The sequence below is a fragment of the Argopecten irradians genome, chromosome 2 (genome assembly GCF_041381155.1).
Source record: "Argopecten irradians isolate NY chromosome 2, Ai_NY, whole genome shotgun sequence".
In the NCBI taxonomy this organism is placed as follows: Eukaryota; Metazoa; Mollusca; class Bivalvia; order Pectinida; family Pectinidae; genus Argopecten; species Argopecten irradians.
Window position 1 is genome coordinate 16,591,209 of NC_091135.1, and position 15,900 is coordinate 16,607,108.

The 15,900-nt window shown below is 34.8% G+C and overlaps 2 protein-coding genes across 2 annotated transcripts; one reads left to right on the forward strand and one right to left on the reverse strand.

Moving 5' to 3' along the window:
* The first annotated feature begins 1,261 nt into the window (after nucleotides 1–1,261).
* LOC138314624 (uncharacterized) lies at nucleotides 1,262–5,574 on the forward strand. Its single transcript, XM_069255053.1, has 3 exons — nucleotides 1,262–2,458; nucleotides 3,022–3,105; nucleotides 4,066–5,574. The coding sequence occupies exons 1-3, from the start codon at nucleotides 2,064–2,066 to the stop codon at nucleotides 4,220–4,222; spliced, it is 636 nt and encodes a 211-aa protein (XP_069111154.1). The 5' UTR covers nucleotides 1,262–2,063; the 3' UTR covers nucleotides 4,223–5,574.
* A 1,007-nt stretch (nucleotides 5,575–6,581) lies between these two features.
* On the reverse strand, nucleotides 6,582–14,479 carry LOC138314623 (beta-1,4-galactosyltransferase galt-1-like). Its single transcript, XM_069255052.1, has 4 exons — nucleotides 14,311–14,479; nucleotides 13,785–14,052; nucleotides 8,141–10,290; nucleotides 6,582–8,091 (listed from the first exon to the last, which is right to left on the reverse strand). The coding sequence occupies exon 3, from the start codon at nucleotides 10,212–10,214 to the stop codon at nucleotides 8,550–8,552; it is 1,665 nt and encodes a 554-aa protein (XP_069111153.1). The 5' UTR covers nucleotides 10,215–10,290; nucleotides 13,785–14,052; nucleotides 14,311–14,479; the 3' UTR covers nucleotides 6,582–8,091; nucleotides 8,141–8,549.
* Between the last annotated feature and the right edge of the window lie 1,421 nt (nucleotides 14,480–15,900).

The following is a 15,900-nucleotide window of genomic DNA, read 5'->3' on the forward strand; positions in this document are numbered from 1 at the left end:
ATGTCTTTTTGCCCCCCCCCCCCCCCCTCACCCCCACCCCCCATTTTCGTCGAGTGAAATGTTCTAAAAGTGCACATTTGAAAGAAAAAAGGGTCCTCCTGTACATTTTTGTACTTCGTTTTAGAAAAATTTCCGCTGCGCGGCGCGTTCCCTAAAACATTCAAGTACGTGACGTTCAAACCGTTAATAATGAAAATTCAATACACCAGAATTACACTAAAAATGTCCATCAAGGGATTATATTACTTCAAAAAATACTTCTTAAAAGATTAATTTGTTTGTTTATATGTCTTAGCAAGACAATCAATTTATTATTATTTTGAGTTACACACAACAGTGTGTCGATGATGTGAATCCGGTATGTTCAGCTCGAGCTTGGTTGCATAATGGTATGACGACACTCACAATTATCATTTCTCAATGCAGGTAACTTTAAATCGGAAAAAAAATTATCGTGTTAAGAACGCTTTAAAATCATCAAAACACGTTGTAAAACTCATCTCAGCCATTCAAAATCGTAATATTTTTTTCTCCCAAACAACAAAATCTCGCACCTTCGGCGCACGCAAATTCATCAAAATACGTCGTAAAACTCATCTCAGCCATTCTAAATCCTAATTTTTTCCCATGAGGACAACCCAGGACCCCTCAACAACAAACCCCCCCCCCCCCCCCCCCCCCCCCCCCCACCACCAACAAAACAATCTCGCGCTTTCAGCACTCGCAAATATAACAAAATGCATCGTAAAATTCATCTCAGCCATTCTAAATCGTACAATTTTCCTGGGGGATACCCCCGGACCCCTAAACACCAAAATCTCGCGCCTTCGGAGGTCGCAAATTTAACAAAATGCATCTTAAAACTCATCAATGCCATTCTAAATCGTAAATTTGTTTCCCGGGGGAGACCCCTGGATCCTCCAAACACCAAAATCTCGCACCTTCGGTCTTCGCAAAATCATCAAAATGAATCGTAATACTCATATCAGTCATTCTAAATGGTGTAATTTTTCCATCAGGGGATACCCCGAAACCCCCCCCCCCCCCCTAAAAAAAAAAAAAAAAAAAAAAAGTAGCACGCTAATTTGCGTATTCATTAATTTCCTGTTAGCTACGCCATTGTCTATAGATGTGTACAAGGATTATATGTAATGATACAATATGAAAAAGTATATCAAGTATTTCCTGTGGGTGCGGTGGGTGCGGGGCGCGCAAGGGGGAGGGGGGGGGGGGTTACGAAATATATATTGAGGACCTTTGCAAGTTAAAAGTTAATAAAGACACATAAGTTACAAACACATAAGACGACCAGACTACAATTCAGCGGCTTCATATTCCTTTTTTAAGAAGTTCTTATTGTTTTTCTGTGAGGTAATCAATGTCCGACTTTCTTCGCTGTGGGTGGTGCTCTCGTATGTTCGACACTGGATCACTATTGAACAGGAACTACTTTATATTTCTTGTTTCCGGGTAAAACTATTTAAAGTGTTATCATCACAGGGGACCAGGTCAATGAAAACGGATGTAGTCATACATTTTTTGGCATTTGGTTGATTGACTGATGAATATACAAGTACGTAACAGTCATGTGGTTTTTTTTTTCAGAAAATACGAGATTTGAAAAATTATTTAAAAAACCCGGGATATTTACTATAAAACAGATATTTAATATCCCGATGTTTTAGATAATTTTGAGCTGGCCCCTGTGGTTATCATATACTTTGAAGGATGTATATGGGATAGTTTACGGGATTGGATATAATATTAGATTCGACATAGTTGGGATTCCGGAATCCTCCACCCTCAGTCCGCCATTACTCTAACCTCCCTTTCAACTTAACCCTTTGTCAACGCCACATTCCTAACAAAGTTATCAGGTCATAAATATCACACATCACCCAGATCAACGATATAATCATGGAGATCGATTGTTTTCTACCACCTACATTTCATTTTTTAATATTGTCGCGAACTCATTGTGGTACATCGAGTATTTTGTCACCCACTTCTTTTGCATTAGTATATAAGAGTAAAATGAGTACAAAATTCACATACTTGCCAAAATGGTGTTCCATATACGTATACTTGTAGTAGCAGGCATTATTTCTAGTATTTTTTGCAAGAAAAATTCACCATTTTTAGTACCAATGAAGGGAGTGCTACCATTTAAACACGAAAAACATACAGATTTTAATTATATTCTGAACAAAATGTTCGGAGAAAAAATAACAAGATTAAGAGATATGACGAAATCTCATCCGAGCTATTCAGAAAAGACGATTCCAGTCTTTCCTAATTTCAAATCAACTCGTACGTATCGACATAATGAACCGACGCCTGCAGAATCTAGTTATACGATAAAAACGCCGTATGACGTTGACAACCGTCATCTATCTCAAGCTGGAATAGAGCGGGGCAAACGCCATATCTACAGGAGCTGCTGTGACTGCTGCAGAACGTGAGTAAGATCAAGGATTAGCTTAATGGCTTAATTAGTGAAACTTTTATTTCTCATTTGCTGCAAAACCTGTTATTATATCTTCACTAAAATGAATTAGAGTTACTGAAATTTTTTGTAACATTTTGTAAAATTAGTTGTACAAGAAATGATTTCATCTTGATTTGAAAATTGTCGATAAAGTGGGATTAGAAAACTTTGAACAACCGGACCTGGCAGCTCATTTGTCATTTAGTATTAATTTTCTTTGGCTATGTATTTTGACAAATGTGTCCCCTTTGTGAATTTTATAAACGAAAGCTTTGATGTTGATTATGTTGATGTCAAACCTTCCAACGCTATAGGTCACATCCTCAGACATTATACAAATATAGACCAAACTCCTAACGTTATTCAAATATATTTGGTAAATGCGAATGCTATACGAATATCGAACCCATCACAACGCTCTGAAACATTGTTTGAACCCTCCAACGCCATACAAATACATGTATATGTCAAACTGTATACAATTAGATGTAATTCTTCAGTTGTTACCGACAGACCAATAATTGTGATTCCAGGGAGATTGTCATGTTACAGCTGGCTCCTCTGACCTCTAACCTCACCCAGATCATATCCGTGGGGGCGTGTCCGGATATTAGCAGGTCAGTATAGAGATTTATTAACCACAGACTTATAACAGGAAATATGTTTCACTGGTTAGAACATCCCTCGAATGTCTGTTTTAAAACATGTGAATGAATCCACGAGGCTACAGTTTCCCCTATGCAATAAATAGGCTTTGCATTATGACAACATTGTTTTCACGTTTCATCGGATAATCGAATGCGACACTCTACTTTTACCCTTGGCATATCTGACTTCAGAACGGATAGTCCCGCACTGCGCCACCTGCTGGATCACCGCAGTTGCGCCCCTTCCATTTACGTAATAAGCAACCAATTAAAAAGCTCGTATCATTGTTGTATGGTTGAAAAATGGCAGCGCCCCATGAAACACGCGTGTTGTTTGCGACAGATTCAAAATACCAAAGATGAACATGTGCGTGAGGCATTTGTTTATTAGTGAGTACGGACACCAGTTTTTGCGTTTCATGCAGAAATTCTGCAGTGTCCAATTTTGTAACGAGATCGTAGTATATCTTTTAATTGTTTAATTTGTGAAACATAAACCACGCACGTACTTTCCAATCTGTTTGGAGAGCAACGTCTCCAAGACGTTTTTTAACTGGTATAAAACATCTAATTGATTAAATAGATAGTAATATAAGTTCGCTAGGAGATGATGTTGACAGACATGCCTGATGCCTCATTTTACAAATGTAGGTCACTATACTACCGCTTCAGTTCAGTTTTGTTGACAAATCAAAGCTGCGTTTTCATTGGTCGCCCCAACCTAGCCGCATCCAATCAGAATTTGAAAGCAAAAACACCTGTTCTGAAGTGAGATATGCCAAGGATAAAGGGAATCGGACTTAATACCCGTGGCTAGCGAAGTTGCTGGAGCTGTTGATTCTGTATTTCTAGTATCTTTTTAACCTTTATTGTTTTGCCGATGTAATTTCTTTACCTAAATTAATTCATCCAGAACTGCTTATGTTACAGGAGCAGAGAGTGTAGGAACTGTCGGTGCTCGCTCGAAAATCGTATTTATTGGATCCTTGAGGAGACACTTGTTCACGAGTTTCCAGTTGTCACTCCTCGTTACCGTTTTGTACCTGCGGAATACCCCGGACATTGTATCCATGCTAATGCTGGATAGGGATTATTTTGATAGATTTACTTAATTACTTTGTATATACATATTGCAATTGCTACACTGGCTTTGAATTAAGATCGTAGTTTATTTATCATATCTATATCATTTATGTTTTATTTTAAAGGCAAGTTCAACTCTTTTGCTTTTATTCTATATTTATTGTTTTCAATTCTCGGGCGCTTTTAAAATGCTTTGTATGTTTACATTATTGTATTACTAGTATAAAAAATCACACATTGTATATTAGATGAAGCTTTGCTAACTATGGAGAAATAATCTTAATGTTGTATGTTCTACCAATTCGCATTTTTTAACAATGGTATTAGCTATGTAAGTTATATGTTTATATATGTTTATCATAAACGTTAACAACTTAGAATCCTATGCAACAATTGTAATGTGCACAATCGCCACCACTGATAACTTTCGTCAATTACAATTAGCAGCAATCACAATTATTACCGACATGTATTTCCAATGTTTTAATTACGAACTTTATAAATATATTTATGTAAATTCTCTAATATATGTATTACGTTCTTTAATATATTTACATGTATTTTTTTACCCATGTTTCATCGCTGTTCTAAATAACGATCAGTATACATGTGTTGTTTGCAGTTGAAAACAGTAAAAGCACCTCAATGACTTTTTCATTTTAATTTGTAATACATTATGATTGGAACGCATCGTAGAGCGGAATTAAATGTCAAGTTAGATTGACATCACAGTCATTAAAACTCAGGCAGTTTGAATTTGACAACATTCAAATATTCTCTTTTGTTTGTGTCTTGTTACATAAGTCCTTCCATGTGAGTTTTACACTTTGTTTCCATCACATGAATGAACCGACATATTTTACAACAAATGATATCTCATTTTACTCTGTGTTTTTCAAACGATAAATGAAAATCATGAAGAAATAAAAGTTAAAATAGTACAAAAGATTTTATTTATTTTGGTTTTGGTAGTTTGTAAATTTGAGTATGCAAATATTCATACTATCATAAACATGGAAACATTAACTGATTTTTTATTGAATGTTTTTTTGTTTTCGTCAACATCACCATTTTATTAACATGTTGTAAAACGATACGAACGGAGAGACAACAACTTTGTAACTTTGATTCTTAATGTGATATCACTTTCGTGAATTTCGGTTACATTGTGTATTGTAATATTATAAAATCGTCACGTGACTGCCATCCGGCAATAGTTATTTACCATTACCAACTTAATACATGATGTCTTTTGAACCACCAATAAGTTCTTTTAACATATTTCTTCATGTTGTGCATTAAAATGCAACAGCTTTTAATGCGATGTTTTGTACAAAATTCGAAACTCTTAATAAGTCCAGTCAACTTAGTGTCAATATAAACCGAACTTATTTTTTTTTTTAATTTGTTCACCCTTCTTCAAACATGACCTTTTGCCTAGTAATATGACGGATCGCCAGCTGTCAATCAAACCGCACGTGACTTTGTATTTTGTATTGTGTGTGGAACGATGTTTGCTCCGACATTGAATAGAAACACGTGCGTTTGTGAGCGCGAGGCGTGGCTATATTACACCAGAGCGATCGGTCAAATTCTACGGTCACACGTGAGTACATGTATATATACTTTATGACCAGAGGCGTGTTCAGGATGGCGAGCGCTCGCGCGACAAGAAATTAACTTTACAGCAGTGGGTACTCGGGCGCGCACTCGATATTGTGGTCTTTCGTGCACTTGTTCTGGCACTATTATCAGTATAAATAAAAAATAATCCCTATGCAGAGCTCCTTTATGTCCGTTCAGAAGCATACTCCCCCTTACACTCGCGAGCGTTCGCCATCCTGAACACGCCTTGTGGTGAAACCCACCTCCTTGGAAGCCAAACTCATCCAGTGTCCTTACAACAGAATCATTATATTTCACATGATACAAATAAACAGGAACTTCAAAGTTAGCCTATCATGTCAATTCCATGCCATATTGTATTAATATTAACAATTTACGTAAATCTTGAGAAAGCAAATGTAAAGTATATAATTCGTTGAGTAAATATTGAAAATTTCTATTTTTGGAAATGCAAGTTTTAAAGTATTTCTTACTGAAAAATATTGTATTCCATTCAATTTGGCATAAGTGTTGAAAAATGGCGAAATCCATAAATCTGAACAACAAACAAAAATGAATTTTCTGTATATGCCCTGTCCAATTGAAATAAAGTTTTCTATTGAGGAAAGGGAAAAATATTCAATTTAAATGCAAGACCACAGTGGAATGGTAATCCCTATTAATTAAAACAACTACACTATGATGATAATTTTTGCCAAAATAGTATAAAAATCGAATGTAGCACAAAAAATAATACATTTGTATTCCAATTTTTCTGGTTCATAATTATGGATTCAAGTTTTGAAGTTTATACAATTAACATCAAATGAGATTTTATGGACCTGAATTAAACCCTTACAAGTAGATATCTTTACTCACTAAAATGCCATTTTTCATTAAGAATAACCTACAAAACATCAATACATACATTAGCATTAATTTTGTTAATAGTAATTTTAAATAACTCATGCTTAATTCTATAGCTCATGCAAATTTTTGACAGCCATTTGATCAGCAGGCCAACTTTTAATGACCTTATACCAATCGTATTTAACCGGTCTTGATAAATCAGTATTAACAGATATGTTGATTATCTCAATATTTTGCCTGAGAAAAACAAAGGCTAATATGATTGGTAAATTAGTAGCATTGATAGCAATTAAATCTTTCGGGATTTTTTTTCTAGTGGATAATTCCACCTGAACATTTTTGTAAATAAATATTGTGCATGAAACGATCAATACCGTTGCTTTCTTGTAACAAAAAGGAACGTTATTGAACTTTAAAGTTGGACCATTAAAGTTATATGTGCCGTAACTGGACAAAAATTTGACATGTTATTTTTTCTTCATTAACCTATTGAAAACCACAATGTTTGATGAAGTAAGCTGTGAAAGTCATTCAAATGACTTCAGATGCCTTATAAATATTAGCTACAACACATACATTATATACTGTAAAGTTGTTGTATTTTATGCCTTATGTATGTTTAGATGGAAACATACCTGCTGAAATCACTTAACAATTACTAATAACACTGTAAAAATGTGAAATGAAATTGTAAACCACAATTTGGCTTCATGGTCTGACTGTATGTACTCATTTCAATTCACTATAGATGTAAACATCATGATTTTTGGCAATACTGCCAAAAATCATTTTCAGCTCTTATATGTGCTTGTAAAATAAAAACCTATGGATTGAAAGTAGTGTAATTCTCAAAATGATGGTTATTTTTGGTAATGAATAACATATTAAAAGCTCATCTTGATTCGTGAGTATGAAAAATACGGCACATATAACTTTAAGCATTTATTTTTATTTTCGTGATATTTTCCACTATCAAAACATAATACAATTATGGCCCTCTGTGGAGGGATACATCTAGAATTGTCTCCCTGGAAAGAGTTATTTTCTCGAAGGGTGAAGCCCGAGGGAAAATAACTCTTTCCACGGAGACAATTCTAAATGTATCCCGACACATAGGGACATAATTATTTGATTATACCGAACAAAATTAAAAGAAAAACATCTCTGGTAAAAGAACTCATGAAGATATTTCCCAACATTGTTAAATTTGTCGGGCTGCAAAAAATAAGCAACATCGTTGCCATTGTTGGTTGGCGTTGCAAATGACGTCAACTTCCGATCACGTGCGTATCTTCCAAGGGGTTATTTCCCTTGGGTTGTTTCCCTTGGGTTATTTCACTCAAGGGTTATTTCACTGGAGTTATTTCCCTCGCTTTTCAATTCCGGGGAAATATCCAACTTATTCAATGTCATATGATAAAGTTTAAATTCCGGGGAAATATCCAACTTATTCAATGTCATGTGATAAAGTTTAATCCAATCAGAACATTCTAAATGAAAGTGAGGTATAATAATAATCTTTATGAATAAAGATATATTGCAATTAATTCGAGGTAAAACTCTTGATTGACTTTGGCTATATTGTTGCATTTTGTATATCATAAAGAATTGTAAACATTAGTTGGACTAGTCATTGGACCAACAGTCAAAGTGACATTGCAAAGATGGCTACCCGTGATTTACTTAAACATATGCATTGATTGACATATGGTTATTGTACCATCTCTTTATATAGCATCCATGTAGTGTTGTGTTCTGTTAACAATTTCAAAATGTTAAAAAATCAAAATCATTAAAAATGAAAAAATAACAATAACAAGAACTCAAACGTGACATGAATTATTAAAACTGATTTGTCAAACAGTTGGTTTATGTGTACTAGCGTCCAATAGCTGTTGTCTAACACTATGTACAAGCTGAGACCTGTATCTCATTATAGAAGTATCCTTCTCTGTCAACTTACAATTCATACCATAATCAGGCTTACATTGTCGGTAATGATGGATGAACGCCTGTTTAGGGTGAACTTCGTAACATTTATAATGCTCCTCGTTTGGTTTACTGACATGGTGAATTCCTAGCTCGAACACGTTGGCCGGGTTTACAACCAGTTTGGTTCTGACTCTACTAAACTTCCGGGTCCTGACGGTGTTGTTTAACGTCACGAGCTGTCGTAGCTCCGGCAACTCGGGCACATCATCTACACTATTGAATTTACTATCAAAGAATACACTTTTGAATTTATAGGCTGATATATTTTCGTTATTTATGTTTTGTTCTTCTTGTAAATATGATAAAAAGTCTGGTATAGTATTTTGGAATCTTGGAACAATAAATTCATCGAAGTCCATGAAAGCTACATGTCTAAATTTAAACATGGTTCTATAAAGACAGTCCCAAATGGACGCTGACTGACCGTGGTACCAGATCTGGTTCTCGGGAATTGTCATGTTCCAAAGCATCACAGTCACCAAACCTAAACCCTGGTAATAATCCAACAGTGACAAAAGTTCCGAGGAAACAAATTTAGGATAAAACACAAAATGCTGAGCTCCTAATATTCTCGATAATTCAATAAATTCCGTTAATCTCAGGATATCAACGTTTCCAAAAAGTGGCGGAACACATATTGCCAAGTTTTGCTGGTCAGTTTTGGTCTTTTTATTGTTGTCAATGACATTCATAAAAATGTCTGTACTGCCAGATGATAGGATGATTTGGTCAAGTAAAACATCATTACTGGGCACTGCGCATGAGCCAATAAATGAGGACGAGAGCTTCATGTGACCTTCACAGGTCTCGTACAATATTAAAGGCGACACCAATGTGATGTTGGAATTGTCTGGAAGAAGAAATTTACAGATAATGTCTTTATTGGTGTTTAATCGTTTACTAATTAAAACTATTCTGACGAATCTAGTAGGCTTTCTTTTGTCTAGATATGCCGAATACACCAGTGTTTCTCCCGGAAGAGCTGCCATGTTGACATGATAACGTGACAGAATTGCGTGAAGGTCATTTGATATACCTCGCAAGTCTAGCATTGTATTGTTGCCAAGTGTCTTGCCTTTTAGCTGAGCAACCATTTCCTTCAGTTTCTCTAGACGGAGTAATTTACTACTATTTCTGGCGTTTTCGTCTTGTTTATTACGTAACATAATTATTTTCTGTTTCCATCCCTCTAGATTAAACCGAATGTCCGAGCTGTTTGTTGAGGAATGTCCAACTTCCGTTTTCGATGTACCGATGTGTTTAAGAGTAGTTCGAATTTCTTGTTGCTTCACATTGCCGTAATCGTTTGAGCTGAATTTAGGATTTCTAATTTTGAAAAGTTGATATTTCTTGTCGGCCAGATTTGTCTTTGTCTTTGATATACCACCCATGTCCTGTGATGAACCGTCTCCCACACCTTCCACGTTTGTAGCCGGAGACACGAGTAGAGTAGATGCAATGTAGACAGTCACAGTAAGATACACTACCAGAAGTATTATCAAACACTTCCCTATGCGGCGTGATAACATGTTTCCTTTCTACCTTCCGCGTGTGTCTTGTTGAACTGGGTTTTATGAAATTTCTTCTTGGTGTCGATACCGAAGTCTGAAATAAATCAAAATAATCTGTTTTACATATTTCATAAAAAATAACGATTTTTTGCTGATATGTATGGAATCACAGATCAATGTTTTATGGTCTTGATATCATATATAAATGTTATATATCCCATATCATTTTTATATTTAGAAACATGGCGAACTTTTGTTTGTGGTTTATAGAATATTTTGTAAAATTAGAAAAAAAGTATAATGACACATAAATTAACTAAACGGATACATTTTATAAATAATATATTACTGAAAATCATTACCGTTTACATCGAAAGATTGTTCCCGTACACATGTTCTTCATGTGCATGTCGCTAGTTTCATTTCCGTCTCCAAATTCAAGTATGGATTTTCCTTACGCGTTTCCTGTACTGATAACCCATTGATATCGGGTTTGTGTTTGATATATCAGTGTGAGACATGTTTGTCTTTTAAAGCCAACTTGTAAAATATTTACACGGAGGTTAATAGTGCTTATCCATAATAGGAAATGTTAACACTTTTTGTTCAAGTATGAAATTATGCTTGATACGTTATTTAGGGCAAAACCTCATACTTATGATGTAAAACTGTTGTGTAATCTAAATACACACCCGGTAGATAACACACAAAACGTTGACTTCCTGAATTAGTAACTGGAATTTGATTCAATAGCTTTCGATGATAATTGAGACAACGGATGGGGCGTGAAATATCCACCAAACATTTGTCTGACCTTAGTGAGTGCAAACGTAAGATATCGCAATTTTTAAACTGCCTTGAACTAGAGAACTACTCTATGTTCTTTAAAATAATGAAAAAGTCTCGGCGCTTGACAAAAAGAGGTGTTCTCTAAAACAATGAGAACAGTTTTGGTAATAGTCAAATTGGAAGAAAATACCCAAATGTTTGGGCCTTTGTTTAACTTCAAGAATAGCACGTTAGATGTACCCGGTATTGTGGTTTCCAATACACACTATCTGAATCCCAAACTTCAGGAAATTGACTAAGTCACCAGAATTTTAGATTTACAAACATTTATGCATTATCTTAGTTTTTGGTGTACACCCTAGAAATACCATGGAACCTCTTAACAGTAAAAGGCAAAATAGATTATTGTGTGATAAAAAATAGAAGTATATTGCATTGTACCATGAAGAAGTTCCAACACAGTGTGGACAATGAAATTTGTTCGAGGCAATCCGCTCTATTACAACAAACACACAAACACTACTGCTACACAGTACTGTATTAAGATTTTGTCTTGATAAAATATCTGTCACTTTGACAAGTTGACAATGCTATTCTTTATATACAGATTCTCTTCCTCATGTGTATATAACAATTTAACTTATTCGCATCATGCAATCGCACAGTATTCGTTTATAGAAATATGATGCTATCCAGAATGCTACTGTTGATATGTGTTTCTTTGAGGAGGTGATGAACACAAATGTAGATCATACCGGAAACAATAGATTACAAAAGATCCTTGTGGACTCCTTTTTCAAACCATGGGCACTTCCTTGCAAGGCTTTCAAATAATACAAGATGATCTATTTTTAAACTTCGAAAGCCTCTCTCAGTACAGGTTACTAAATGCCAATTGTCAATTGCTTGTACCATGCTTTTGTTCCAGAAGTCACGTTTTGTTGTAATCTACATCTAAATTGTTGTAATTTCCATATGCTGTAAGGCATATGATCGGAATCAGGGCAATTTTTATCAAGTATCATAATATATATAAATAATTTCCATTACATGAACTAATAGTTCCTCTTCACCCTACTCAATGAATTAACAATTAGTTGATAAAATTCATATTCCGGTTAATGTTGCCTTGTAGTTAATGTATACTATCTCCTCATTTCCCCATGTTTTATCAAGTCTATTTTGGTCTGTTCTTCGTTTTCTTCTTTATTACGTTCAGTTATTTTGTCATACATCGCTTTCAGCAACATTCAGCAGATAAATGGCATTCGGTAAAGTAAGTTGAGTATTTTTTTTAATGTATACTTTAATATTATGGAAACAAAGCGATATGATTGTTATTTTCCTCGGGAGTAGGTGCTAGGTTTTAAAAGATGATATTCATATACGTATTTTTTCTGGAAATTGTATATTTTCTGTGTATATGCGGAAGCTGAATACAGGGAGCATAGAGATTTAATTTCCAGCGAAAGTTTATTTAACATTATGGTATATATGTTTCTCCGATGGTGTTAACGTTGGGGATCAGTCTTTGTCTTTGCATGGGAAAAATGACGTTTTCTTACCTTTGATTCGCGTACCTATTAGATAAATTCCAATGAATAATGTCGTTGCAGTGATCTCCATCCGAAGTTTTATGCAGAACTTCTGCTCATTTTACCACTTGAAACTGGCAAAATGGCCTTTACAGGCCTACATACTATACGGCCAAGTGTAATGGTTAAGATTACTAATCAGTGTTTGCTAATTACAGCGGGTAACTATCAGCGATCTATATATATTTACGTCATCGTCATATAGCCCACCTGTTTATTTATTGAAGTAAATATTTGATGTAAATAAACTAGGATACACAACACGATTAATATACATACAATACTGTTATCTTAAGCATCCGGATCCATTCAATCATACAAAACTACTTTTTTTTTTTACATAATCCATAAAATACCCTATAGTAAAAAGTTTCCCCATTGCATATATTTTATTTTAAAATTACTATAATAAAACTGCTAAAATATCTAACCATGACAATGGAAAAACGTACATTAATATAATGATTATAATGTATATTTCAAATACTATTAACTCGTTCTCTCTTTATAATGTTAAGCTGCAGTAAACTATCTAAACAGCAACTCGATTGAATAGAAGACGTTTTATATTCCGGAACGCCTTGTCCTCGTATAATTTGTTATGTGTTAACATATGTAAGTTAATCTCTTTTTATTTTTTTATTTTGTATTCACTATAAATGTTTTTTTCTTCATTTTAAATGATATTGTTAGTTTGGTATAATACGAAGTCCCGCTGCTTTAACCACTGACATGTTTAACAACAGCAGAGAGGCGTTGGTACGCAGTACTGTGTATTTCACTTCCCGGTGTTATCAGCACAATTGTCGAGGTAATCATGGTACTAAATCATAACAACCTTCACATACACATATATATCCATGTCTATACAGTGTCGGTTCCCTTGGACATGCTATACAACAATATAACAACTGAATATTACATAATGATATATATTGTAAATTTGTTACTCAATATGCTTTCGGTTTTATTTCTAACATTCTATCAACAGTCATTAAGACATGCCTTTCTTTGAACATGCTTGGGTACGCGCGGAGTACCGGGACAAAAACCATCGACCTTCTGTCAATATCAGGCACAAGGTAACAAACTATCTACCACAGTCAAAAGGCGAGGGGTTAAAATATCAATGTCACTTTAATCCATGTGACCCACGTGTAAGTTGCATGTAGATAACTAATAAAATAAAGTTCTAATAACTCACCTTTTCATATGTCCTTCTCAGTCTACTTCGCTGGTTCCATTCTCCATGATGACATAATTTACCGAGACCGTTCAGCATCAGTATTTATAAAATACTTAAGCTATATATGGAGGTATAAGATGTGTGTATCAGGATGTAACGTGTATATGCATGTAAGAGTCCTCCAACAGTAATCAGTGCGTCCCTATCATCAGGAGGCCTGCTATCGGAGACACAACTTTTGTTTTAGGTGTTGTCAACTTTACCAATCACAAAACCAACCAGGAAGCTAAATAGATCAAATCAACAAATTTTGTTTTATTTACATTCAACTCTCCCAATATATAATAATCCATGGTTCGGGTTGTAATTTATAGAGAGTTAACAGTATCGTAAATCACCCGGTGAACTTTAGGGCATATTTCGTTTTCAGGTAGTCAGGTAGGGTACATGTTGTTGCACACGTGGGATGGACCTTGATCAAGGTAAATTATGGTGATTACTACACGGATTCAGGTCACTCTTTATCAGCTGTATATATACTTACAGAATGCATTTTTATCACATTGTGTGGCGCTGTGTATTTCCACTATACACGGGTGGGTACGAGTTACAGCAAGCAACAATGTAATAGTTAGATACTATATCCCAGTCAACTCTACTATGTAGTATAGCTGGTTCACGTGACAAATGGTGATGCAGCGAAACTCAAGGGAACTCATCTTCAATATAAGAATGGGTGAAAGATACAAATATATTTATTTTGGCATATTGAATATAATATACATTATATATTCAATTTTATTATATGACTGCTGCTTTTACTGTCTTTTGATTGGCCGATACGCTTCTCAGAAGTATTCATCAACTGCGATATCAACCCCGAAATCGGCGGCGAAAAGCACGCGAGGTTACTGGACTCAGTCCAGATACCTCTAGCGAGTCCAGTAACCTGTGTCAAAAATAGATCGAGGAAAATTCCCTTGAGATGTGACGTCATAATTACTTTTGACGTCGAGTCGTACCCAAATATAGCGTAACGGGAGTTTCCCTCATTCAATGACGTCGGGATAGTCTATTGTGACGTCATTATTATGGCAGAAGGCAGCAAGTTTACTGCGATCAAAGGTTATCAACAGAAATGAACTGCGAACTTCAATTTATGGAAAACGTTCAAGAATGCCAGAATATATATTCCGGTTCTACCAGTCTAAACCGTTAGCAAGAAGCATTTGGATATTTACCATTAATACTACATGTAACTACTTTGTAAACAGAAAGTTTGCAAATACCATCCTGTTTTTGTAGTTAATTCTTTTTGAAGAGCCGGGTAAATATATGTAAGTTTCATATAATAAAACAGTTATCGATCTATTTTCAGGTGGATACGGCGAGTTATCAACCCTCGTAAATGATATAACCCTCGGCCTCCGGCCTCGGGATATACATGTATCACTTACTCGGGTTGATAACTCACCGTATCCACCTGAAAATAGGTCGATAATTGTATAATATTAAATACAGATTGAACAAAAAAAAATTTGACCATATATTATATTTTTGAACATACATTTACTTTTTATGGACAGATATTTATTTTTGACTATATATATATATATATATATAATATGTATTTATTTTTTGACCATATATTGTATATTGATATTTTTGAGAACTTTTCTTTGAACATATGTTTCGTGTTATTGAACAAATATTTTTAGAACAAATGTTTATTTTTTAGAACAAAAATATCAATTTTATGAATATTGCAACGTTTCACATGCCATAATTAGCAGCATTATTAATATTTTAGTTTTCACTTGTCTTAAGTTGAACGCAAGTCACGTTTCTGATGTCTGGCACTTAAAATGTATCAGAAATCAGGCTTAATAAATACGTTATTTGATTAAATTGGTTTGGTCTTAAAATTGTACATGCAACCCCCATTGCATGTTTCCAGCGGTCGACGTAGTGTTAGGAGTTTTATCCTTTCCTACATGACTTACATCTACCTACCGTCTTCCTTGACACAGCCTGGATAGTCCAGTAAAATACGAAAATTAGAGGCCTAACCTCAAAATAATTGCAACAGAACTTGTTTTATGCTTTTTGGGATTTGAGGATCTTAATATTTTAC

Excerpts from the sequence above, each read along its gene's own strand:
- LOC138314624 (XM_069255053.1), top strand. The coding sequence starts at position 2,064 with ATGGTGTTCCATATACGTATACTTGTAGTAGCAGGCATTATTTCTAGT. Across the intron at positions 2,459-3,021 it reads TGCTGTGACTGCTGCAGAAC|GGAGATTGTCATGTTACAGC; the intron begins GTGAGTAAGATC and ends TTGTGATTCCAG. Across the intron at positions 3,106-4,065 it reads GCGTGTCCGGATATTAGCAG|GAGCAGAGAGTGTAGGAACT; the intron begins GTCAGTATAGAG and ends CTTATGTTACAG.
- LOC138314623 (XM_069255052.1), bottom strand. The coding sequence starts at position 10,214 with ATGTTATCACGCCGCATAGGGAAGTGTTTGATAATACTTCTGGTAGTG.